Genomic DNA, 25,015 nt, shown 5'->3' on the forward strand with positions numbered 1-25,015 from the left:
AAAATCTCATCACTGAGGGAGCTAGTTGTTCATGGCCAGAGTGGCCCCACTGGGAGTAGAGGCTTAGGAACAAAGTGAGAAAGGTCCATGGAGCTAAAAGAGAGTAGCCTGGAGATCCAGACCCGTGAACTAGCAGACACCAACATACAACTTTCCCTGGTCCATTTTCATCTCCCTGAAATGCCCATGGCCTGTCCCACTGCCCTTCTGCTGTTACTACTACCAGAGCCCATGCCCCATTTTTGGTGCCAGCTGAGGTTCTGGTCTTCCAGGATTTGATATAAAATTCCCTTACTACTTTCTATATAGAGAAAATAAAATCCAAGAATCTCAGGTTATGTGGCTCCACTAGGACAGGCATGAGGGCAAGCCATAGCTTGGCTGTCTTCCCTCCCATACATGATGCCAGCTTCCCAAATTTGGGGCCCCTTGACCAGCTTCTATTACTTGTCATTAGAAACTCCAGGAAAATAGAGGCAGAGCTCCAGGTTACCACCTTGCTTTTGAGGACTGGGTGCTAAAAATGAGGACTATACCTTCAAGTTCACCACCTTCCCCTGAGGGAGTATCAAAGGAGCCATGTAGCTCAGAATTCTGGTCTGACCCAGAATCATGTCGAGCACCAACAGATGACCTTGGGTCCATACCCAATGCCTGTGGATCAGTGGATCTCCACTTAGGACCATCTACTTTTGGTATCTCCTGGTCCTCTTCCTTGCCTGATGACTACATAGAGAGAGTATCAGAACTCAATACTTGGTATCATCACTGTTAATAGCTTCATCACCCTGGTACCGACTCCTCAAGCAAAAGGGGCCAAGATAACCTATAGGTGTTTACCCAAGATCTCAGAGCCTATGTCTCACCCTTTCTATGAGATACCTATGAAAGTTTCCATCTCTGGCTATGATGACAAATGGTTCATTGCTTGAACTGAGACCTCACTGAGTTATGATGACCAGAGAAATCCAGAGTCTATGGTCTAAAAGTAGACCATGACCATTGGCCCACCCTATCCCAGACCCAGCTGAGGAGACAGAAGGAATGGTCCTAGAAGAAGGAGGAGGAGCTGGAGGCTCCTGTAACTCTAAGAACCAGATGTCTCACAATGGAGAGCGAGACCTCCAGGCCACCACAGCCTTGGCCCAACGAAGAAGGATGAGGATGAGTAAAAAGAGGAAGAGCAGGCATAGAAAGGGTTCATATTATCCCAGAAAGGGGCAGAGGATGAAATGAAGTTCCAGGGAGGAGGTATCCAGAGGTCACTCTACAGGTGACACTAATGCACACTTACTTCTAACCACTCCCTTTAAGGATCATAGTTTGGTTCAAGCCATCATGACACCCTCTGAGACTGTCTCTCCTCCTACTTCCCCAAGGGAAATGCTTGATGGCCTGGTCAGATTAGAAAGATTTTGGAGACCATCTGTCACTCCCTGGTTTCTAGAATTTGAGGCAGAGACCAACTAAAAAAGCTTCTTTGTGAGCTCTTGTGAACATGTATCTTTCCCTCATCCATCTTGCAGTTGATGTTGGATGAGTATGTGATACTTCAGGAGTTTGGTAGGTGAGGAAAAATAATACCCTTAACCTCTTGTTTTTTTCCAAACTCACTCAGGTTTCTAGGATCTTTGTTTCTACTGTGAACATATTCCAGAAATTATCAATTGAACAAAAAGCTATCATTTTGTAGCCACAGTTTTTAATGGTAAAATGACTATAAAATCTTCTTTCTAGATTCCTTATTTATGATTTCACTCTTCATATTTGTCATTTACCCATTTTGAATTTATCTTGGTACAGGGTGTAAGATGTTGATCTAAACCTAATTTTTCGCATATCATTTTCCAATTTTCCCAGCAGTTTTTGTCAAACCATGAGTTCTTGTCCCAAAAGCTGGGATCTTTGATCAAATAGTAGCTTGCTGGGTTATTTATCCTAGTCTATTCCATTGATCTACTCTTCTGTCTCTTAACCAGGACCATATTGTTTTAATGACCACTGCTTTTGAATACAGTTTAATATCTGGTATTTCTAGGCCCCCATCCTTCACATTTTTTTCATTATTTCCCTTGATATTCTTGATCTTTTGTTCTTCAAGATGAATTCTATAAAAAGTTTTTTAGTAATTTGATAGATATGGCACTGAATAAGTAGATTAATTTGGGTAAAATTGTGATTTTTATTATTTTAGCTCATCCTACCCATGAGCAATTAATGTTTTTCCAATTGTTTAGATCTAGTTTTAATTGTGTGTAAAGTGTTTTGTAGTTGTATTCATATAATTTCTGTGTTTGTCTTGGTAGATAAATTGCTAAATATTTTATATTGTCTAGAGTGATTTTAAATGGATTTTCTTTTTCTAACACCTGTTCTGAGTTTTGTTGGAAATATATAGAAATGGTGATTTATGTGGGTTTATTTTGTACCCTGCAACTTTGTTAAATTTGTTATTTCCACTAGCCTTTTAGTTGATTTTCTCAGACTATTTAAGTATATCATCATATCATCTGCAGAGTGATAGTTTACCCATTGCCTACTTTAATCCCAAGAGGGGTAGTATCTCTGGTATGGAGGGCTTGTCGTGCCCTCCTAGGGCAGCTCTCCAGTCTCTGACCCTCACCTGACACCCAGCTCTCACTTGTGGCTCCTAGTAGCTGCTAGCATGTGGCAGCGGCCACACCCCGGGCAATGGCTTCGACAGGCCGACTAAACCTTGTGAGAGTAGCCATCGGGTCGACGTCGACCCCTGGTGAACCAGGGCTTTGCTCACCCAGCATGTGAAGACTGCTTTGGTGGAACAGGAGGAAGAAACCAATAAGAAGGTTCAACGGCTGAGATGGCGATGCAGCAAAGCACTGTGGAGTGCTTAGGGCGTGTTGGAGCACAAAGGACAACACGGCCATCCAATGCAGCTGAGGAAGTCTCCAGGTGTAACGACTTTTTGTGCCACTGGACCCAGGCTTCCAACGCCGAGAGAGTGGGACTGTCTCTGTGCATCGACTTTTCCACTTAAATCTTCATGCTTCATGCACAAGTGTCTTTGTGCACACTCATCTATCATAGATGAAAATGCACAAAGACAAACATCATCCTCGGTTACCAAGAGACTACTACTATAATGACATAACATGAGTTGCTTTGAAAATTGAGCATATTTTGTACTCAATGCTTTTTTAGCATTGGGTTATTTAAAAATCATATTTTGATTTATATGTGTGTCCTCAGAGAAAATTCTGAAAATCAGTGACTGAAGGAGCATGTAGATAGCACAGTGGATAGGCTGCCAGACTTGGAATCAAGGAGATCTATTAAATCTAGCCTCAGACACTTCCTAGCTGTATGACCTTAGGCAAAAGTCATTTAACCCAAGTTGCCTAGCCCTTGCCACAATTCTGTATTAGACTTGATACTGACAGAAGGTAAGAGAGAAGAAAGAACAAAAAAGAAAGAAACATATATTGGTTTTTTAGCCTTTTCAGTGAAGGATGGGCTTATGGAATACACTACTTCATGTCAAATAAAATACTGAGGTTTTACTCTGGCCTAATGAAAAAGAAAATGAAGAATTTTGCACAGAACAAAGGGTCTTCTCCTGAGATAGCAATACAGGGTTATCTCTAATGAGAAAACCTTCACTGATGTGTAAATTTGGGTCAACTACATAACTTTTGGAGGACATGGTTTCCTTTTCTAGAAAATGAAACACTACAGCTGGCAAGGACTTTAGAGAAAATTTAGCCAAACATCCTCATTCCATAGTGAAAGATCCTGAAGTGTTGGGAGCATGAATGACTCATCTAAGTCCATATAAATTATTAGTGCTAAAAGCAGAACTAGATGTTGAATTTTTTTTTATTTTCAATTGTGACTTTTTTATTACTTCACTATTTCCTCTTGATAATTGGGTTATACTTATGTAATATTGTTAACTATTTTTCAAAGCATTTTTTATAACCATTATTTCATTTTTTTCTAACATCATTTCTGTAATATAGGTAAAAGAGATATTAGCCCTGCTTTACATGGGGGAAACGAGATATTCAGGTTGGTTAACTTATAGAAGTTACATGGAATATTTGGCCTAAAGGCCTTATACATGTGGAAGTACAAAATTAATCAAACTATATTTATAAAACTATACCTGCTACTACACAAAGCTCTGGGGAAAGGATGGGATAGATACACATTTATATGTAGGAAGTGTAGATGATATAAAAATGTACAAAGTCTCAATATCACTTTAAAAATAGATTTCATGGGGATAATTTGTTTATTTTTACATTTCCTAGATTTTCCCTGTATGTCTTCCACTCACTCTCACAGAAAGATTTCTCTTATAACAAAGTATTTTATTTATTTATTTTTAAATGGAAAGAAAAGGTGAAGAAAAAAACAAAGGAAGCAAAACTTACCAAAGCATCAAAAAATCTTACAACATTTATAATGTTCCCTACCCAAAGATCCCTCATCTCTACAAAGAATGTCTTCAAATTTTTCTTTTTAGGTACTAAGCTTATTCTATATAATCTTACAACATTTAATCTATTTTGTTTTGTTCTAGTTTTTTATTATCTTATTCTTTAGCCTGTTTTCTGACTTTTCTTACTTCCCTTTGCATTAGCTTATGTAAATCCAAGTTTCTATGTATTCATCATGTTTCTTACAACACAATAGTGTTCCATCACATTGATGTATCTGTTTAGCTATTCCCCCAATCCACAAAAGTTTACCTTTTTCTAGATATTTGCTCCCCTTAAAAAATGCTACTATAAATATTCCCACATAAGAATAACCTCCTTAGTTTAAATTCCTATCAGTGAAATAACTAGGTCAAAGGGTGTACACATTTATTTAAAATGGTATGGAAGGGCAGCTAGGTAACTCAGTGGATCAAGAACCAAGTCTGCAGATGGGATGTCCCAGGTTCAAATGTGGTCTCAGATGCCTCCTAACTGTGTGACCCTGGACAAGTCACTTAACTCCCATCGCCTAGCCCCTTACTGATCTTCTACCTTAGAACCAATATACAGGATTGATTCTCATATGGAAGATAAGGGCTTTAACGATACTGATTTGATATCTTCTGTTTCTATATCACCTACATTTCCTTCTGTATCTGTCTCCTAACTTCCTCCAAAACCTGTCCCTTGTAACAAAGATTTTTTTTAAAAGAGAAAGAAGAGAAAAATAATTCTTCAAAATAGGACAATATATTAAAAAATGTGTTGTTATATGCAATAATCCATATGTTTGCAAAATAGTTGGGGAAAGCCTAATTATGTGTCTTTATCTCTTGGTGTTAAGCTTTTGAATAGCTTGTTCTTTGTAATTTTATAACATTCATTTTCATTTCATTCATTACATTGTTGTATACGTAGTGTTTTTGTATTTTCTTGGCTCTACTTACTAGATTTGCATTTAGGTGTAATAACTATAGGTGATGAAAAAAGTGGGCAAAGTCTATACTGTTTTAAAATTAGTTTGTGATAACTCAAACACAGGTACTATAATTTAGAAGAAAAACTAAGAATAATAAAGTTTAATTGAAACTATGGGATGAAAGTAATGACATAAAATTTGATTCCTTGAAATTATGTGTCTCACAGAATTCTTGACAACGTACAACATGTAATTTGGTTTCTTTTTACTTAAGATTACACAATTACATATTTAATGTTAATAAAAGGGAAAGCCAAATTCAGCATTTGTTGTTATGAAACATAAGCAAAGTCAGAAGGGGAAAATATTGTTGTTTTATGTGTATTTGAATATAGACCACTCAAGTTTTAGTGGGCTAATTTTTTCCCCAGTTTATATTTTATTTGAGCCATATCCTATCAATGAGTAAACAATACTTTATCTTCTTTCTACTCATTTTCTATGGCAACTCTCTTCTCAATAATCATAATTGTCTCCATTCAACTAATTGTGATGCATCCATGTTTTTTACATCAATGTTTACTCTCCCAGACTTCCCATAATGAACCATAAAGTGTGCACAGAGATAACTCACTAATATCTCATACATACTCATACAAAATATATAAATGTCCAAGGAGAACAGTTTAACACTACCCTAGGATCCTTAATGTTTCTATTTACTATTTTAGAAAATGTTCAATTAGAATTTTTGAAAGATAGTTAGCTTACTTATATTAGAACATGGTGTCTCTTATCATAAACAAGTATCTATAATATAAAACCTAGAATCTATAAGTATGGTAGACAAATAAGTGCATGCATAATTCTAAGAAAATAATGCTATGTTAGCTAGGACCCTTTGCCAAAAAAACATGATTTAGATAAGACCATAAAAAGTGACTCCACAATACTATTCAAACTAAAGAAAACTACGGAAAAGGTAATAACTTCTTTTACAATCATGCTGAATCTTTGCCCCATTTAAATTTTCATATGTATTCCTATTACATGAACTATATTTAGAGTATTATGTATACTCATGCCACCTAATTAAAATATTAAATAATTTTCACTGATGATCAAAATATAGCAATTTATAGGGCAATGGCTTTAGAAAAGTCCAGCAAAAAAAACTATATCTCTTTCCTATGCTTTTAACAAGGTGCTTGATATAAAATTCCAGGAAAAACTATTGACCTTGATTTATAGACATCTGGCACTGAGCTGTAGAATAAGATGCCTTTTGGCTAGGTCCCTTGGAAAATAATGGTTAAAACTACAAGGCTTCTCCAGGTTGCTCAGAGCAAACATATCAGATAACAAAGTTTATTTCTTCATAAAAGTTATTTATACAACCTAAGGAAATGATTACATAAGATTAGGCCTTTTCTGTGAGAAGCAGAAGATCATAAAAGTGATACTCAATCAATAAACCAATCATCATTAATTCATCTCAGTACATCATAATGCGCTGACAAGTTCGAAGAGAATACTCACTTTCTATAATAAGTTTTGTATTGTTGAGCCTCTTATATATTGATAATATTCCTATGGATTTTTAGAATTAATTCAGAATTGGGGTATTATGTTGTTTTAGAACAGGCAAATTCATTTTAAGTCTATGATGTGGTTTTTGTTTTTTTCTTTTCCACAAATGGTGGCTTTTTTTTTTGTTGTTAAAAGAGGCAGGGCTCGCTAGGTAGGAAGGCACTTGTTGAAAAAAGTGCATTACCTATACATACATGCAATAGAAGACCTTTGCTCCTGGTGATTTTATTATTCAGACAGGTGGGATCTTTATTTTTAACAAGTTAAACAACTGAATAAATATTGCAAAAGGAACTTTGAAGTGAAATAGCTATCAGAATAGGAAGGCGGACAACTTATTTTAAAGCATGAAAGGTTGGGTAAAGATTAGCTAACTTAATAGTTTTCATAATGGACTAATCTTAATCAGGGACTGACTGATTAGAGAGTAGTTGACAATTAGTGTAACAATTAGCTTTGGTTATTTTCATAGTGTTTTCATTATAAAAACTATTTTTCTAGGGTGTCAAATAGTTATGCTGAAAACTAGTTGCCACACAAACACATATTTTCTAGAGATAAGAGGGAAAGAAAGTAGACTAACTTTTTAGATAAAAAAGACATTAATAAGAATCCAATTTTTAAGATTTTCATTAGTTTCAGAGAACTATTAGAGAAAGGATTTATGGATTGTCTTCTTGATACCCCTAAAAGTGACTTTTATAAATTCTTCTTAGCTATTCCATTAAAAGTAGTCTATGCTAATTGATATTAGTACATTATTGGCATATTTTGTAGCAGTGATGTATGATCCCATTCAATATCCTTTGATTTAAACTAGCAGATGTTTTAATGCTCATTTCAACTTCTTTCTCTTTTCATAGGGTCTCTTCATAGATTAAAAGAATGGATTCTTTACCTCTGATATCATTCACATGTCTGAGCAAACCATACAAATTTAATCATGAAAAAAATACAATTTAGAATTTTATGTCTTATATGGAACTGACTAAAATTATATGAATATTATACATATGTAATATATGTTTTACATACATATATTCATACATCTTATAATTTTCTACTTCATGTCAACCTCACTTGTGACAAGAATTCTGCCTTATTCTTTTAGAAGGGGAAAAAAACCATCTTTTACAGTCTAATTCTATACATCTTTCCTTTCTTAAACCTTGCTCCATACTAGATCCCATTGCTTTTTACTTCTTCTAGGTCTTCATTGCCATAATATTCCCTTAATGATATCTTCACTATCTTCCTTTCCAAGAATTCCTGCCCATTTCCCTATCTTTAAAACAAACCGCTTATTTAAATCATATCACATCTCACCACATTAACTCTCATTCTTTTTACTGCCCATCTTATTCAATTTTTTATTCTAAAAACTTTCTCTAGATCCAATTTACCTAGGCCCTCATGAATTGTCCTATAAATGGGATTTTATCTCCATAAGTCTATTGAAAGTATTATCTCTAATGCCACCAGATTCAAAAGTTCCTTTTTAATCCTTATCTCTTCAACCTCCATTTAACATTTGACAATGTTGACTATGAATTCCTTGAAAATATAGTGGAATATACACTACCTTCATTCTTGAGATACTTTTTTCTGATTCCTTTCCTACTTCTCTAACCACCTTTTCTCTCCTCTCTTCTAATGAACCTTTTTCATCCTCCTACTCCCTAGCATTTACTGCCCAAAATGACTCTGCCCTACAATACTGTCAGTCTTTCTTTCTAGTTCTTCCTTTCCTTCATATATTTTTTATTTATTTGTTGATTGATTTTGGAAGTTGACTAGCCTAATAATTGAAGGTGTGGCTATTTATAAATATATATTATGCTATGTAAAGAATTTCCTAATTTTCTAGTTTCCTTATTCTTTTTTGGTTCCTACTCTATAATTGATTCTCTAATTTTTCTAATGCAAAGGGAAAACATCTATTCTTAACCAAAAGGATTCAATGAATCCCATTAGGTAATGATCCTTCATGGAAGGACTCTAGGTTTTAGAATATCTCTTATGACTTGATAGAAACAAATGCATACCAATATGTTAAGATAGTAATTTTAATTAAATATTCTAACTCTTTCACCTGATGTGGCAAGCAAATTAATCAATGAATTTTTTTGTTGTTCAGGTATTTTTTAGTCACTCCATTTAGAGTATTCATGGCCAAAGATACTGGAATAGTTTGCTGTTTCCTTCTCCAGCTCATTTTACAGAGGAGAGATCTAAGGCAAACTGGGTTGTCCAGGGTCACACAGATACTAAGGACAGATTGAACTCAGAAAGATGTCTTCCTGACTCGAGAACCAGCATTCTATCCATTGCATCACCTAGTTGCTTCATTCATTTAATAATAAAGATATCATTAATATGGGCAGGCATGTGGCACAGTGGATAGAGAGCAGGGCTTCAAGTGAGGAAGGCTCAACTTCCTGAGTTCAAATCTGTCCTAACATACTTACTAGTTGTGTGACTCTTGGCAAGTCAATTAAGTCTATTTGCCTCATTTACTCATCTGTAAAATTAACTGGAAAAAGAAATGGCAAACCACTCCAGTATCTCTAACATTAAAACTCTAAATGGGTTGCTGAAGAGTTAAACTGTAAAAGGGAAGGAAGTTTGGGGATGTGAAGGGATGAATTGTGTTGGGCCAGTGTCAGAAGATTATCTGTGGTTTGGGAAGGCCAACAAAACCCAGCCAGCCAGAGCCTGGTGTAAGACTACACACACAGAACTCTCAGTGAAATAGGAAAGTAGGTTTAATTAAAGAGAATAGGTAAAAGAGGTATGGGATAACCTTCAAGCTAAATGTCTAACTAATACCCCAAAAGATCTAATGTTCCAGAAGGAGATTCTTCAGAGTGTTTTTTCTACTCTAATCCTCTCCTCTCTTTCTAAAAAAAAAAAAAAACAGTCCCTGTTCTTGGCTAAGCTACAACTAAAAACCTCCCTTTCATGGTATAAGGAACTGGTCTGTGTAGGCTTATTTGGGCTCAGGGAAGATCCTAGATCCAAAAGAACCTAGATCTGGTCTCACAAGCTCTGCAGACAGGTTCTGCTTTGATAAAATAAAGCATCCAAGACAGCAAACAGGACAGGAACAAAGATAGGATCAGCCACTAAAGAAATGCAGCCACCACCTCTAAATATCTCTGAGAGAGACAGCTAACAGCCTTGGTACCAATCTAACCCTTCCCTCAAAGTTCCAGAATCTTTTCTGCTGGTCTCATGTCACTCCCCTTTACAAACGTACATACTTTCCTCCTTAACTTAACTTCTCCTTATAATAGTACACAAGTGAAAGGATTGAAGAACAAACCACTAAAATAAAACTCCTAAATTCTGTGTACCATATACTCTGCTAAGTGATTTACAGTAATTTATTTTATTTGAACCTCATAACGATCTATAAGGTAGATGCTGTGATTATCCTCATCAAAGAAATCAATAATTTTTTTTTTCATTTAATCATTTTTCAGATGAGGAAACAAAGAAAAAAAGAGCTTAAGTGGCCTTCCCAGCACCATGAATTTAGTGTCTGGAGCCAGATTTGATTTCAGTCCTTCCCAACTCTAGCCCTGGCACGATATGCACTGTTTTTAACATGACTGAATCACAAAAGTGTAAGAAAAAATAAATGTCATATTCATCAAAAATTGAGTTTCTAATGTAGATGTAGCAACAAAAGTAGGAATTCTGATAGAGTTGTATATTTTATAAAATTAATAAAATAGAAGTGTGAAGAACTTCACACTAAGTTTGAAAAGTAAACTTTAATTCAACATGTCTCCAATTAGATTTTAAGCTTCTTTGGGGCAGACTGCATTTTGCACTTCTGCTGTGTCCCTATTAGCACCAATATAATGTTAAGCCCTCACTAAATACTTAGTCGGTTATTTAAAACATAAGTGTCTGCAATTTACATTGTCTAATGTTTTAACTATGGTCCTTTCTTCATTTCTTTTTTGAACATGATTACAAGGGAATATTAAATTGAAATAACATTGATTTTGAGCTCATAATCAAGTGATGTTTGAAAAAAAAGTAAACTGAGAAATCTAGTAAAATAATAAAAGGGCATAAAGTAATATTGCCATGATATCAGTAGAGCCCCCCCCATGTCAGAATGAAAAACAGAAATAAGGATGACTATATTTATGAAAACTAGTCCAACTTTAAAGTCTTCAGTAATAAATTTAAGTTCATTTTATGAAGACAAGGAGAAGGCAGTCAGCATTGAAGATTAATTTTAATTCATCACAAATATTTAGTGGTAATATAAGAATGCCTGTGTATCTTCACTACTATATTTGAATATGTAATTCACTTTATTTTCTAAATTTTTTACTCTATGAAATAATTTTTGCATAGTTTGATTGCTATGACATAGCAATATGTATTTAGGTAAATTTAATAGGTAATTTTAATTGGTAAATTTATAAATAGGTAATAGGTAAATTTAGGAAGGTGATGTTAATTATAAGTAAATTTAAATAGGGTTGTCATTTTTATATTGGCTTGACCTACCCATGAACAATTAATGTTTTTCCAATTATGTTCATATGATTTTATTTGTATGAAATGTGATTTATAGGTATAATCATATAGTTCCTGGATTGCCTTTTTTTTTGGTAGGTATACCCCACCCACCACCCAGTAATTTTAAATGTATCCAATTATTTTAAATGGAATTTCTCTATCTTTTGCTGTTGGACTTTAGTGGTGGTAGAGATAAATTCTGATAATTTATGTTGGTTTATTTCATATCCCACAACTTTGCTGAAGTTGTTCATTGTTTCACTATTTTTTGGTTGATTGTCTAGGGTTCTTTAAGCAAACTATCATACCATCTGGGAAGAGCATTAGTTTTTTTTTTCCTCATTCCCTATTCTAAGTCCATCAACTTTTTCTTCTCATTATTATACCTGGTATTTCTAGTATAATATTGTATAGTAGTAGAGATTATAGTCATTGTTGATTCAGCTCTTTTCTTACTGAGAAGACTTCTAGTTAATACCCATTATAGACAATTTTTGCTGGTGATTTTAGATAGATATTATTTATTATTTTGAGGACTGTTCCATGTATTCCAGTAGTGTTATCTAGTGTTATTAATAGGAATGGATGTTGAACTTTGGCAAAATCTCTTCCTGCATCTACTGAAATAATCATATGGTTTATGGTGGTTTTGTTATTGACATGGTCAATTATGCCAATGATTTCGCTAATGTTGAACCATCCCTACATTTCTGATATAAAATGCACCTGGTAATAGTGATGATCCTCAGAATATATTACTGTAAACACCTGATTTTCATCAATATTCATTAGGGAGATTGGCCCCTACTTTTCTTTCTCTGATTTTGTTCTTCCTGATTTAAATATCAATACCATATTTGTGTCATAAAAGGAATTTGGTAGAATTCCTTCCTCAGATATTTTTTAAAGTAGTTTATATAGCATTGGACTGAATTGTTCTTTAAATGTTAGGTAGAATTCACTTGCAAATTCATCTGGTCTTTGGGCTTTTTTCTTAAGGGAATCATTGATATTTTGTTCAATTTCTTTTTCTGAGGTAATGTTTCAGTATTCTATGTCCTCTTCTGTTAAACTGGGCAGTTTGTAGCTTTAAAAATATTCATCTATTTTGCTTACATTGTTGGATGTATTGGCATAGAATTGGGTAAAATAACTCCTAATAATTCCTTTAACTTCCTCTTCATTGGTTGTATGTAGTTCTCTCTCTACAACATAGAATAATAACTAAAATACAAAATTGGTAATATTAGCTACAAAAGGTTCATATTTTAGTAATAAAGTTTGTTTTGTTGTTGTTTGATCATTTTGAGTTGTGTTCAACTTATTCATGACTCTAGTAAGCATTAATAAAACAGTCCTTTATCTTAAAGAGATTATGTTCTATTAGGGAAAACAACATATATAACCTGTGGTCTTGATAGTAAAGAGAATTTCTAATGAAGAAGCTCCTAGAAAATGTAGATAATCACCTTCTCTGCAACTTCAAATTTTGAAGAGCTACCCAGTGAAATAAGAGATTATGTGACTTGAATGAGGTTATGCAGCCACTTTGTGGCCATGACTGATCTTGAACCCAGAGCTTTCTGGCCCAGAGAAATGCTTTCTTTCTACTACATCCTTCCTAATATATGCTTAGTACATGTTGAATATATATGTGTGTATATGTCTGTATGATTTGTAATTCCCACATATATAATATTAATCTAATGTGTATATTGAGAACAGATGTTTATTTTGATGTCATTCTTATATAAAAATTCAGTTTTGTCATGCATAGACATTTATTCTGAATATAAGCATATAGATAGCTTTAAGCCAAAATAGCATTATTTATGAATATATTAAAGATGTCTCTTTAAAAACATACATATTTTAGCATTACTTGTCATTATATTTTCAAAACATAGGATTAAGTTTTATTTTTAATTAAAATAGTCTTTTAAGCAGTAAGAAATCTTACTAAAAAGATGAATATTGCTTTGTAACAAAATAAAATACATTAGGTCGTACCTGATGATCTCTGGTGTGATAGTATTTTTACAGAAGTTCAAGATTATAGGGATTTCAGTACTGACAAAAGCTTAGAAACATGAAACTCTATCCTGCTCAGAATTTAAAGAATGCTACAACATTCTGCCAAGGAAATGTTTCTGTGTTGCAAGACCAATTCACACCAAGACAGATCTTCATTTTTTGTAGTTTGCTTAAAATATGAATTATAGAATTATCCAAATTCTCCCCCTTAGTGAAATACTTCCTTGTAATGGGCCAAGGACCCTGGCAAAGCCTCACTGTCCTTTTTTTGGTTGCTGGTATTCATATACTTGGGTTTAAATGATTTCATGGAGAAAAATTGTTGACAAAATGTGAAAAACTATTATTTCAGTAGCAACTTCAATTCTGAATAGAACTTTAATACCCTGAGTTAATGATCCTCTTAAAGCACTTAATTCAGTCCTAATCAATAATTTATGCAATGCCTGATGAAGAAAGAAAATGGACAGGTTGTCTACAAAAGACTTGTTTGAAAGGAGATTTCAGTTTTCTTGCTTTAAGTGCCAAAATCATGATACCTTTGAAAAGTCCTGACATATGTAACTATTGATTTGTAGAATCATTGTTTTATTGCACAATGTTTCATTGTAGCAAACAGAATATTTTCCCTGTTAATGTTAGCATTATAGAATAGTCACATATTACTAATATAGTCATAGAAATGGGAATTACGTAAAGAGAAATTTAAAGAAATCACCATGATGCAAAAGGAAAATAAGAGATAGACCTAATGAAAGATTTCAAATAAAATGGAAATAATTTCTTCTTTAACTTTACATGAAAATATGCATTAAGGAGAGTGTAATCTTCTCTATACTTGGACACAAGCTACTCTGTCTTCTTTTTCATACTTTAGCACAGGCTATTCCTTCAGGTCTGAAATGTTTTCTCTTCTCACCTCCACCTTTAAGAATCCCTAGATTTTCTGAGACACATTTAAATTCTGTCTCCTGTAGAAGCCTTTTCTTAAACCTGAAGTTACTAGTAGATTACATTACCTCTAACTACATATAATATATATGTATATGTAACAACATATACTATTTATATGTATATATACTTTGTCTCCTTGGACAGAATATAAGTGTCTTGAAGGTTGTGAATATTTCATTTAATTTTAGGAATCCATATTCCCTAACAGTATGTGACACATAAAAGATGTGTAATAAGTGCTTATTGATTGAATGATTTATTAGATCAGGTATATGATTTAATTCTTTGAACTTAACAATGGAGGGAACAAGAAATGAAGCACCATTAGATAGACACTTAATGTATGAGTGAATGTGAAACACATGTAAATTAATGAAAACTTTCCTACTTCCATAAGATTTCTTATAGGTCTAATGATTTTTCAAAACCCTGTAGAAAGAGTACCTCAGGACTCAGAAAACACCTGAATAGTGAGAAGTGTTAACTGGATATAGTTGGATCCTAATTCTATATTTTTGCCCTAGAAAACATTACTGTGAACAAAAAGTATGTTATTTTTTTAAAACCTAACCTTCCATCTAGGAATCAATATTAAGTATTGGTTCCAAGGCAGAAGAGTGGTAATAGCTAGGCAATGGGGATTAAGTGACTTGCCTGGAGTCACACATCTAGTAAATGTCTAAAGACAGATTCAAACCTAGCACCACCTATTTCTAGGCAGGGCTATTAGTCCACTGAGTCACCCAGCTGCTCCATAGTTGGTCTTTAATAAATGTTGTTCAGTTATTCCTCTCATATCAATGTTCTTCAACACATAAATATATTTTGACAAAAATGTTCATTAAAAGACAGCATAGAATAGATCAATTAATAAGACTAAACTACTAGAAAACAAAAGAGAAAAGATAAGTCATATGTGTGTAATTTAAAGTTAAATAGAAAACCAGGCATTGTTACTACTGATGTATTCCCTTTCTCATTACAGGCTTAGAATCAATATTAGCACAGATTAGGATTGCTAAATATCAACTTTCCTTTACTGGAGCTCTTTGACATCAACAGGATACACAGATTATTCATTTAAAAAATTCATAGAATAGAAAAATAGTATAGGAAAAATGTGTTAATATGGATATACATAGATATATGATTCCATGCCAAAAAAAGTTCTGAATAAAAGTAAGAATCTCAAAAATAGTTAAATAATTATATTCACTAATGTAGATTCTTAATAAAAAGTTGAAAATCAGAGAATCATTCCTTTGGGTATTTATTCCTCTTTAAATACATAGACTTCTAAAAATAGTTAAATCTATAGTTATGCCATTTTGCATCTTAATATGCATTTGCTTCTAAGATCAGGAAAGGAAATAATGAGAGTTTTAAGGAGGGAGGGACATTTTGGAATATGTGATCAATACCTTGGGAAGAAGGCCTCTGTGTACCTTGGGAAGAAGGCCTCTGTGTACCACACTAAAGAACTAAATGGTGGGTACTTACAGAAGAGGAGGAAAATTAGAGGAAGAAAAGAGGCACTGAATGTCAAGGTAGGCAAAGGTTAAAGACAAACCTAGAATCCTCTAATTTGTCTAGATCAAGGCCTACTCAATTGTGTAAGGACCTACTTACTTGAGTGCAATCTGTAGATCTCATAAACATTCTTGAATTGAACTTATATTTTAGGCATAATGAAGCATATTTATGTCTTTAGTAAATGAAGTTTCTTGTTGCAAATGTTTATATTTTTCTTTCAAATAAAGACTTTTTTCCTGGCTTTCTTTTTAAAATCTGTTAATTTTAACAAAATATTAAAATACAAATCTTTGGACACCATCTTGAAAGCATGATGGTAACATCGTTGCATTGTAGTGAAGTTTCTCTTCAAAAAGAATAATTGACTCTCATGTTTTTAAATGGCACTTTTTCTTTTGTGTATCTTTCTTCAATATGTAATAAACAAGGATAAAATGTATTTCATTTGACTTTAACAATATTTCACAATTAGAGTAAGAGACAGAAAACTAATAAAATAAATTTATATGCTTCTAAGTTTAAGTGGAATTGAAATTTATTAGTGATAAAACTAGTGCAAAAACTTTTTCTTTTTTGATAAAAGATGATATCTCAGTATGTCTTGATAACAAGTTTAGAAATCCCATATCCATGAAGCAAAGAACTATTTAGATGAATCTGAGAGTATTTTTAACTATTATCCCACAATTGTTCTTTACTCTTTTGTATAATACTTCCTAGGTAGGAGTTTTGTTGCAAGGTGCCAAAATAAGGTATTGTGAATTATTGTATTTTGAAACTCACTTGGAAGTACAGTTGTCCCTGGGCTTTAGGAATGTTACTGGTAGAAAACTCTCAGAAATATATTGTTTATATATTTTAGTTCACTATCTCAAGGTACTCAAAGAAATAGAATCATCATTAAGTATTAACAGATTATCATCAAAATATTTATTTCCTTTCACCCTACTTGATGATTAGTTTATCCCAATTGGGGACTTGAGTTGAAGCAAAGAGAAATTTGCAGTAAATAATGCTGCTAGCTGGAGAGTTTCTATGCTAGGACTTAAGGGGGGAAAAACAAATGGTGCATTCAACATAAGCACACGTGTAATGATACTAGGGTTGATTAGTTGAAATGGATATCTTTTTTTTTTCCTTTCTTCTTCCCGTAGAGATGATCTCCCTAGGTTGGTTCAGCTGGGGGTGGAGGGGGTGATTCTTTTTTTTTTTTCTCCCTGCACAAAGAAAACGTAGGTTGATACCATTTTTATTGTTCTGCTGGGGTGGGAATGAGACCATATGCTTTAGCATTTTGAATGGCTAAATCTAATTGGGGAAAAAATGAATTGGTTCTGGGACTTTCCTCCCCACCCTTGGCCAATCCCTTAGCCCAACACAAGACTGGCAGACGGGGTCATTCCCCAGATTTCCCTTTGACTTAGGGTTATCCCAATGCTATTGCCCCAAGTCAAGGAGAGGGGGAGGGGAAGAAATCAAAGGGGCTGCAGAGGCGAGTTAGGCTGAGTGAAGTCTGGAGGGCGAATGCGTGCCTTTGGCAGTGGCAGTGCAAGCAGCACTGAAACCCACCCCTCTGCTGGAGCTTAGGCAAAGGCAATAAGAGTTGGAACCATCTGATGCCGCTGCCGCTGCTTCCCGTTTCCAGGGTGAATTTTTTACAACAACTGATTTTATAGGGAGGAAAATACCCTTAACAAGCAGTGGAGAAGGTCTGGTATCACCCAGACGAACCAATATAACCTTTTAGGTAGGTTTTTCAGAGAAATCAGCATTTTAAAAACCGGCATTCGCCGCCAAAAATGCGGGACGGAAGTCAGAGCTGGTTTGAGAATAAGAAAAACCTCTTTACACCAGGAGTGTTTGAAATGATCCGATGAGCAGAGGAAGTAGCTGCCAAAGCTTAGTCTGCTGCTGCTGCTGCTGCTGCTGCCACCGCCACCACTGCCGCTGCTGGGTTCCTCACAGAGGGCTGGACAGAGCAAGCCCTGGTTTCAGCACCAACGGCGCTGGACAGCTCTTGGACAGCTCTTTGCACGCTGCACAGCAGCCTGCCTGCTTTCCCCCCTCTCGCTTTGCATTACTGTACAACTGGAGATGCATCTAAATTACGTCCTGTTCAACAACAAGTAGATTCTTCCTGTCCGGGAACTACAGTAGACGATTCTCTCAATTAAACTGCATTTTCTTCTTTACGGAATTGGCCATCAGGCATAATTATCCTGATTTCCCCTCCTCCCCCCCACCTTTGCAGGAACGAGTCTTTGGGAACCTGGTCCACCCAGGGATGTAAAACTGTGCTTACCGATGCATCCCATACGAAATGCTTATGTGATCGTCTCTCCACCTTCGCCATTTTGGCTCAGCAACCTAGAGAAATAGTAAGTAACAAAGGGAAAACACGGTTTAATGTAAAGACAGGGGTATTTTGTGTAGTGTTTCTCCAGGGAACTGCATTTTAGATGGGGGAATGTACAATATTACAGGATGACAAAATTAGGTTCGTCTCCTCCTTGGCTACAGTGGCTTACTGAATTGAATTTCAGTTGGTGTGATAGAACTAAATCCTACTCAATTTTAAGCCTCCTAACTTGAAATTTCTGCAGTAGAGAATTGAGAAAGCTTTCTCACTGTAATGCTAATGTGCTGCAAACTTTCAAATCAAATAATTGCCAACTTAGTTTTTTTAAAGACAGTAAAGCAATTGCAAGGAATTTGTAAGGATACTGTTGATAGTGGAATGAAAATCCCAGACACTGTAGCTAAACACATTGCAGATCTGCATTGGATATTTTCAGTACAGGTTTTTTGGGGTTGTCTGCTGATATCTAAGGGTGAGGGGGGTCAAATCAAGTTTTTAGGAAATCACTGAATATAAAAAAGTATGATCAATCTTTTTAAGTATAGAGGTTTCTATAATAGTTCCCAAAGCAAAGCTGTAAGGTAATGCTTAAATGAGAAATAATTTGTTCATCTTAGAAATTATTTCCAGAAATGGAAATAGCAATTCCAATAAATGTTATAGTCCAGTCTAAATTTGGCCTAATTGAATACCAGTTTCTTCTCTTATGTAGATGGAAGAAGAAAACATGCTGAAATATAATTTTGTTAAATTCCCTTGGGTTTTGAAGCAATATACTAGCTTCTAATGTACCCTTTCAAACTTTCAATACTAAAAAAATACTTTTAAAATAGCAGTCATTGTTTTTTGCCACATTAATTTCTAAGTACATAAGTCACTTTAATAGTATATTCTTACTCTCTTTTAGTTGTAATTAATAGGAAACAAGACTCATTTTTCAAGGTCATATGTTTTACTACTACTATAGGTATTGTGTAAATTAAATATACATATAATATTCATTAGCTAAATAATGAAACATATTCATATCTCAAAAAATTTCTCCATGCTGCTCAGAGGCCAAGTAAGGGAAATTAAATAAGAGAATACTTGACTTAGGACAAAGTTGTTAAAAGTCAGAAAGTTTGATACATTTCAAGTAAGCATGAACTAGATTTTAAATCATTAAATGAGTAGTAAATGAGCAAAAACAGAGAAAATATTATTAAATATCCTTAAAGAAATTACTGAATATATTTTTGAAGTAAAAGAAACAGCTTTAAATTTTACCTGAAGAATCATTTAACATGTAAATAACTATCAAGTTTCAGGGCTCTGTTTTAAAATAGTTTATTAAGTTGTTATAATATACTAAAACATTTTAAGCCTATAAGGGCTTATTTGTAATTTCATATTGGAGGTTGGAGAAGGAGGGGAAGAATTGGTAGAATTAATCCCTGGAGAAATGAAAGCTATGGGAATAAAGTTGTTCCAAAGACAAACTAGACTTTGGTTGTGTTTCTTAAATGGTAGTTTAGTTTTACTCAATTTCTACTCTATTATTTTAATTTCTATCAATTGTCCCTCTTCTTGTGTGTGTGTATGTGTGACTTACAGATCATGGAATCATCTGGGGCACCTTCAGTAACTCTCATAGTAGGCAGTGGTCTATCTTGCTTGGCCTTGATCACCCTAGCAGTTGTCTATGCAGCACTATGGAGGTATGTATTTGACTTATGCACTTATATTGAAACATTCAATTGTTTGGAAGTAATTGGGGGATCCAATATATGGTCAGTCTGCTTTATTTACTTAGTGCAATAATTCTAAAGAAATAGTTATAATTATAAATTAGAATGGTTTGCCTGATTAAATTATATGCTGAGATATTGGAGATAATACAGTTTTATAAATTCTTTTAAAATGTTTTCTCTCTTCTAGACCTAGTGATGTTGGTCATTAAGTGTATAGTTGTGCCATTAGTTAACACTTTCCTTTCCCTCTTGATCCAGGCATCAAAAAATCCAAAGCTTAGGCCTACATAATACTTTGTCTGTTTCCTATTTCCATTCAGTACAAAAATGAAATGGGAATATTCATTAGAAATTCTCAGTTACCAAGTAGTCAAATTCTGAGTTTCATATTAGTGAATTTAAAAAGAGTCAAATAAATTCACCTTCTCCCTTGAAGACCTATTTCTCAACACTACTTCAACAGCTTATCAAAGGCCTTCGAGTGCATAGTATTTCCTCTTCTCTATCAAAGAAGGACAAATCAAGTGAGTCAATAAAGAGATAACATAAAAGAAGTATAAGGAGTATTGGGAAAAATGTACCATAACATTAGTTGGAACTTATTTCTGTGATACATAGAAGAAAAAGCTTTGGATTTTTCCTAAGGCCTAGAATGTTATAGGACTAAGTATAATATCCACAAGTTTTGTTACCATATTTTAGTGACAAAACTTCAATTTAGAAATGAATTCTATACTAAATGCATTTACTAAACTACTAATGTTCTGAACTTGGGAAACTGGATATAAAAGCATGACTATTATGAAAAGAAATAGGAATCATTTCTTCTTTGCTGAGTGCTTTCAGTATTAAAAATCATGCAGGCATAGAGGGTATCCTTGTCCTAACGAGTTTGTTTTATAAGTAAGTTAGTAATGGGAACACCACCTAAAATGATCATCAGTTCTCTGTAGCAAAAAGCCATATAATTAGATTTACTACCTTTATTGTTGTCTTCATTAACCATTCTTTTTTCCCCTTTCATAAAAAATACTTAATTGGCTGATCAATAAAGTTAACTTAGTAAAGAATATCAATTCTTATATCTTATAGCACAATAATTGGACTGTTTAAAGACTTATATATTTTTAAAAATTTCCTTTAGTTAAGGTGTTTGAAAGAGTTAGGTTCTCTGATAGAATCATTATTTTCTGGTAGTAAAAGATCCATTACTTCAAAGAAGTCCTACAGATATGATATATTATGGTTTGGAAATGACTGAGTTATTAAAGACTTTTTTTTCATGTAGTGTGTATTTTGGCAGTTTTCAATTATAAATCTCTAACTACTTGCTTAGATATAGATTATATGTCTTTAGTCAGAGGGCCAGTCTAGGTGAGCCTTAGAAAGGGTTATCACCAGGTTGGTTAAGGCTGATGAATTTTTCAACATGAGAACCTCTTGAAAACCATTTACTAAAGCACATAAGGGATATGACGTGGATTACTGGAGAGAATAGCCCAAATATCGAAAACATCATAATTCATACATTCAAAACCTATTTCTACTTCCTGTTGTCTAGATGAATCCATTAGGAAGCCTTTCTACCATTTCTACCTTAAATTAGGATCTTTTAGGCACTAAAATTGCTGATGGAAATATAGGAAAAAATTAACAAGGAATATGCAAAATTGATTTTTCAATGACATGGCTTATTTAAAATGAACTTAAACCTGCTCCATAGGTAAAATTAGCCAGATGACTATTCAAGCCAGCAATACACAAAATTTTTCAAGGGAGTACTAGAACATTGGATAAAGGACTAATTCTATTTGAAGAACTGTAAAGGAAAATGAGAAGTAGCACAAAGTTATCCCATCTGTAATGTCTGTTATTATCCTAAGGGAGGAAATGATAATAATTTCTTCATAAATGAGTGTGGAAATGCTCTGGAGTTAAACCTGGGGTCCCTCATGCCTGATTTTTGTGGTAGCTATATGAGTTTGTTTTGAGGAGAAATGGAATGTCTTTTAGTTTGTAAAGATTCTTTTTATTATGCCCTCCTGGAATGTGCCTTGAAATTTGGAGCTACTCATGATTACTAAATTAGGAGGAGGAGGAGGCTTTGGTTTTATATTCCAGATTCATTGTATTCTGAGTTTTCATATCCAACATGGCTCCAGAAGGACATTGCTTACTGTGGAACATATTTACTTCTGAAAGTTGACCCAGTACAAAGCACCAACAAAGCACAAAAAAGGTGTAAGGCATTTTAAAAGAAATATACTGCCATAAACTAAGTATGCATAGGATATTATATAAAGAGAAGTAATCAATCATTTTTTTCAAAGTGCCTTCAGAATACCATAAAAATTTTAATAATTTTCAATTGAAAAAAAAAGCTTAAAAAATGTTTAAAGACAATTACTCCCTTGGGTTTTCTATCCCAAAATAAAGATAAGGCAGTTATTTTTTTATTTTGGAATTATTTTAAAAAACACACACATATATATATATATATATATAACATACATATGCAATACATATATATTATCATTCTATTACTTTAATATCGACTAAGAATGGTACTGCAAGATTGGAATTCATTCTTTACAAGATTTTTATAAGTTGATCTACATAACAGTGCTGAGCACATTTTATCATATTAGTTTTAGATTTTCATTATATTAGTCAGTGCATTTATAGAAATTCCACACAAAAAAGAAGTAGAAGTCAAACCTTTAAATTAATTTTCTGGCTTTGGAAAAATTTGGTAGTTTCAAAACCATAATTTGGGATATGCTAAAATATTCCTAACCATGAAGTAATTTTGAATTATGGAGTCTTTGATTCCAATCATGAGTTGATTTCCTTAATCCTTTGGGAAAATCATTTAATTCCATTTTCTCATCCACAAAATGAGGAAACTACTTAGTAGATAACTAAGATCCCTTCCAGTTCTAAATGTCATAATTCTATACCATAACATTACATACTTGAATTGCAAGAAACGATTTTCTGTGAAATTTATCATTTAAAAGTATTTTCTTATATATAATAGACAATGTTTCAGCAGGGCTTGTTTTAAATTCTAACATTTTTTAATTACTTATCTCTTTGGACAGGTATATCCGATCTGAGAGGTCAATAATCCTAATTAACTTCTGCCTATCTATCATTTCATCAAATATCCTTATACTGGTTGGACAAACTCAAACACATAATAAGGTATGAATGTTGGTTTTTCTAATTCCTTTTTTTGTATTTCTCTAAGTTAGAATCAGTCATTTGTCATCTAACCATTAATTTAAAAAAAGATAAGCAAGAACATTTTTGTACTTATTTCTAGATTAAAATATTCCCTCTGCCCTCAAAAATGCATCTCCAATGGGTTGATTTTCTCTCTTGTACCCTGTTTTCTGTGGTAAGAATGTTTTCTAAACACCAAATCAAAGCTCAGAGAGTTCAAAGACCTGAAACATCAAAAGCAAAAATTGTGACTCATTATCCTAATTGTAATAGGATTGCCACTATGTTTTGGTCTTCTTTATTAACATACTGACACTCAAAAGGCAACCATAAATTGCTTAGAAGTTGCATGCTGCTCTCTAAATGAGCTCAAGGAAATGTGCCTTCAGGGAGTAATAGAAGAATATCCTAGCTGGGCTGTAAATGTTGTATAGGCACTATTCCAGTAGCAAAGCATATTAGACTTTTTAAATTTACTTAAACCAAAGGATTTTAATGTTTAACTGAGATGATGATTCTCGAACTACAGTGTTCTTTCTCATGGTATGCAGGAACATAGTTGTCTCTTTTTTTAGATGTTGTGGATCATATTCTCAAATAGGTTACCCCCCCCCTTTCTGAATTCCTCTAGAATCCCTCCCCTACTTTCAAACTCAGAAGAGCTTTTAAAATGACTTTCTTTAAACTAACCTGCCTGAAACCTTAAGGGACTAGTAGGTCCCCAAAGTTCTAAGCATGATTGTTTTTACCTTCTTAACTCTGACCAAGAATTAAGTTGGTTCTTGTAGGCTTCCATTTAGGAAGTGTGAATTCAATTTTTAGTGAATGTTTTGGCATTTTAGATAATTACAGTATATTTATCAAGAGTTTTGTACCAATATTCTCTATATTTTAGACTAAGAATTGTGATTTTTTTTTCATATGGACTTCTGAAATACCAAGAGTTTAAGGATCTCTCCATGACTACATAGAAGTACAAAAGAAATTTTTACTTATGCCTACAACTTTTGTTATATTTGGATGGGAGGAAAGGAGAACATAAAAAGACTAGCTTACTTCACATGATTTTTAAAAATTAAGAATGGGGGCATTTAAAATTGCATTTAATAAATAAAACATTTTAAATGCATTAAAAATAAAATAAAATGCATTTCAATTTTCTCATTAAGATAAGTTTAGCTGAAGGGGAGGTGAAAACAGAAATGAAAAAGAAGGGAAAAGAGGAAAGGGAGGAGTAGAAAGAAACATTAAAGGAGAGTGATGAGGGAAGAATGCTTGAAAAATTGGCTCAGAGAAGGTAAGAGAAGGTTCACACTCTAGGTACTGAGTGAGTATTTAGTGAACAGTTTTTTTTTTTTCCACTTCTTTTTCACTTACTGGAGAGATAGGGATAGGGGAATGGTAAGCAGCTGTCCTTGGAAATGTTAATTAAATGAATAACCATTCTTTAAATGTTCTCTGGCTTAAGCCTGAAACTACCTTCTGATTGTAATAGATTCATTCTGTAACCCATTAAGGAAAAACTCTTTCTCTAGCAACCATCATAGTGAGGAAAGTAGTGACATAATTGGGCCACAGGTCAGACTGAATCCTTGAATTAGAGATTCCTATCTTCCCCTATACTGTTTAACTCTCTTATGGCTATTTTGATGAACAT

At 33.7% G+C, this 25,015-nt stretch overlaps 1 protein-coding gene and 1 long non-coding RNA gene across 5 annotated transcripts in view; one reads left to right on the top strand and one right to left on the bottom strand.

Annotated features, from left to right (window-relative positions):
• ADGRB3 (adhesion G protein-coupled receptor B3) overlaps positions 1-25,015 on the top strand; it is a 954,807-nt gene that overhangs the window by 751,112 nt on the left and 178,680 nt on the right. For all 4 annotated transcript variants that reach the window (XM_001365288.4, XM_007484165.3, XM_056818441.1 and 1 more), the window contains exons 18-20: positions 18,290-18,416; positions 19,994-20,097; positions 23,235-23,337. In XM_001365288.4, coding sequence (XP_001365325.1) covers positions 18,290-18,416; positions 19,994-20,097; positions 23,235-23,337 — 334 coding nt within the window. The remainder of the gene's footprint in view (positions 1-18,289; positions 18,417-19,993; positions 20,098-23,234; positions 23,338-25,015) is intronic.
• The window catches only part of LOC130457402 (uncharacterized), a 238,001-nt gene continuing 229,931 nt past the window's right edge, over positions 16,946-25,015 (bottom strand). Inside the window, exons 4-5 of the long non-coding RNA XR_008916584.1 lie at positions 18,341-18,405; positions 16,946-17,255 (exon numbers count right to left, since the gene is read on the bottom strand). This is a non-coding gene — a long non-coding RNA (uncharacterized LOC130457402). The remainder of the gene's footprint in view (positions 17,256-18,340; positions 18,406-25,015) is intronic.

Source organism: Monodelphis domestica, chromosome 2 (genome assembly GCF_027887165.1).
Source record: "Monodelphis domestica isolate mMonDom1 chromosome 2, mMonDom1.pri, whole genome shotgun sequence".
Taxonomy (NCBI): Eukaryota; Metazoa; Chordata; class Mammalia; order Didelphimorphia; family Didelphidae; genus Monodelphis; species Monodelphis domestica.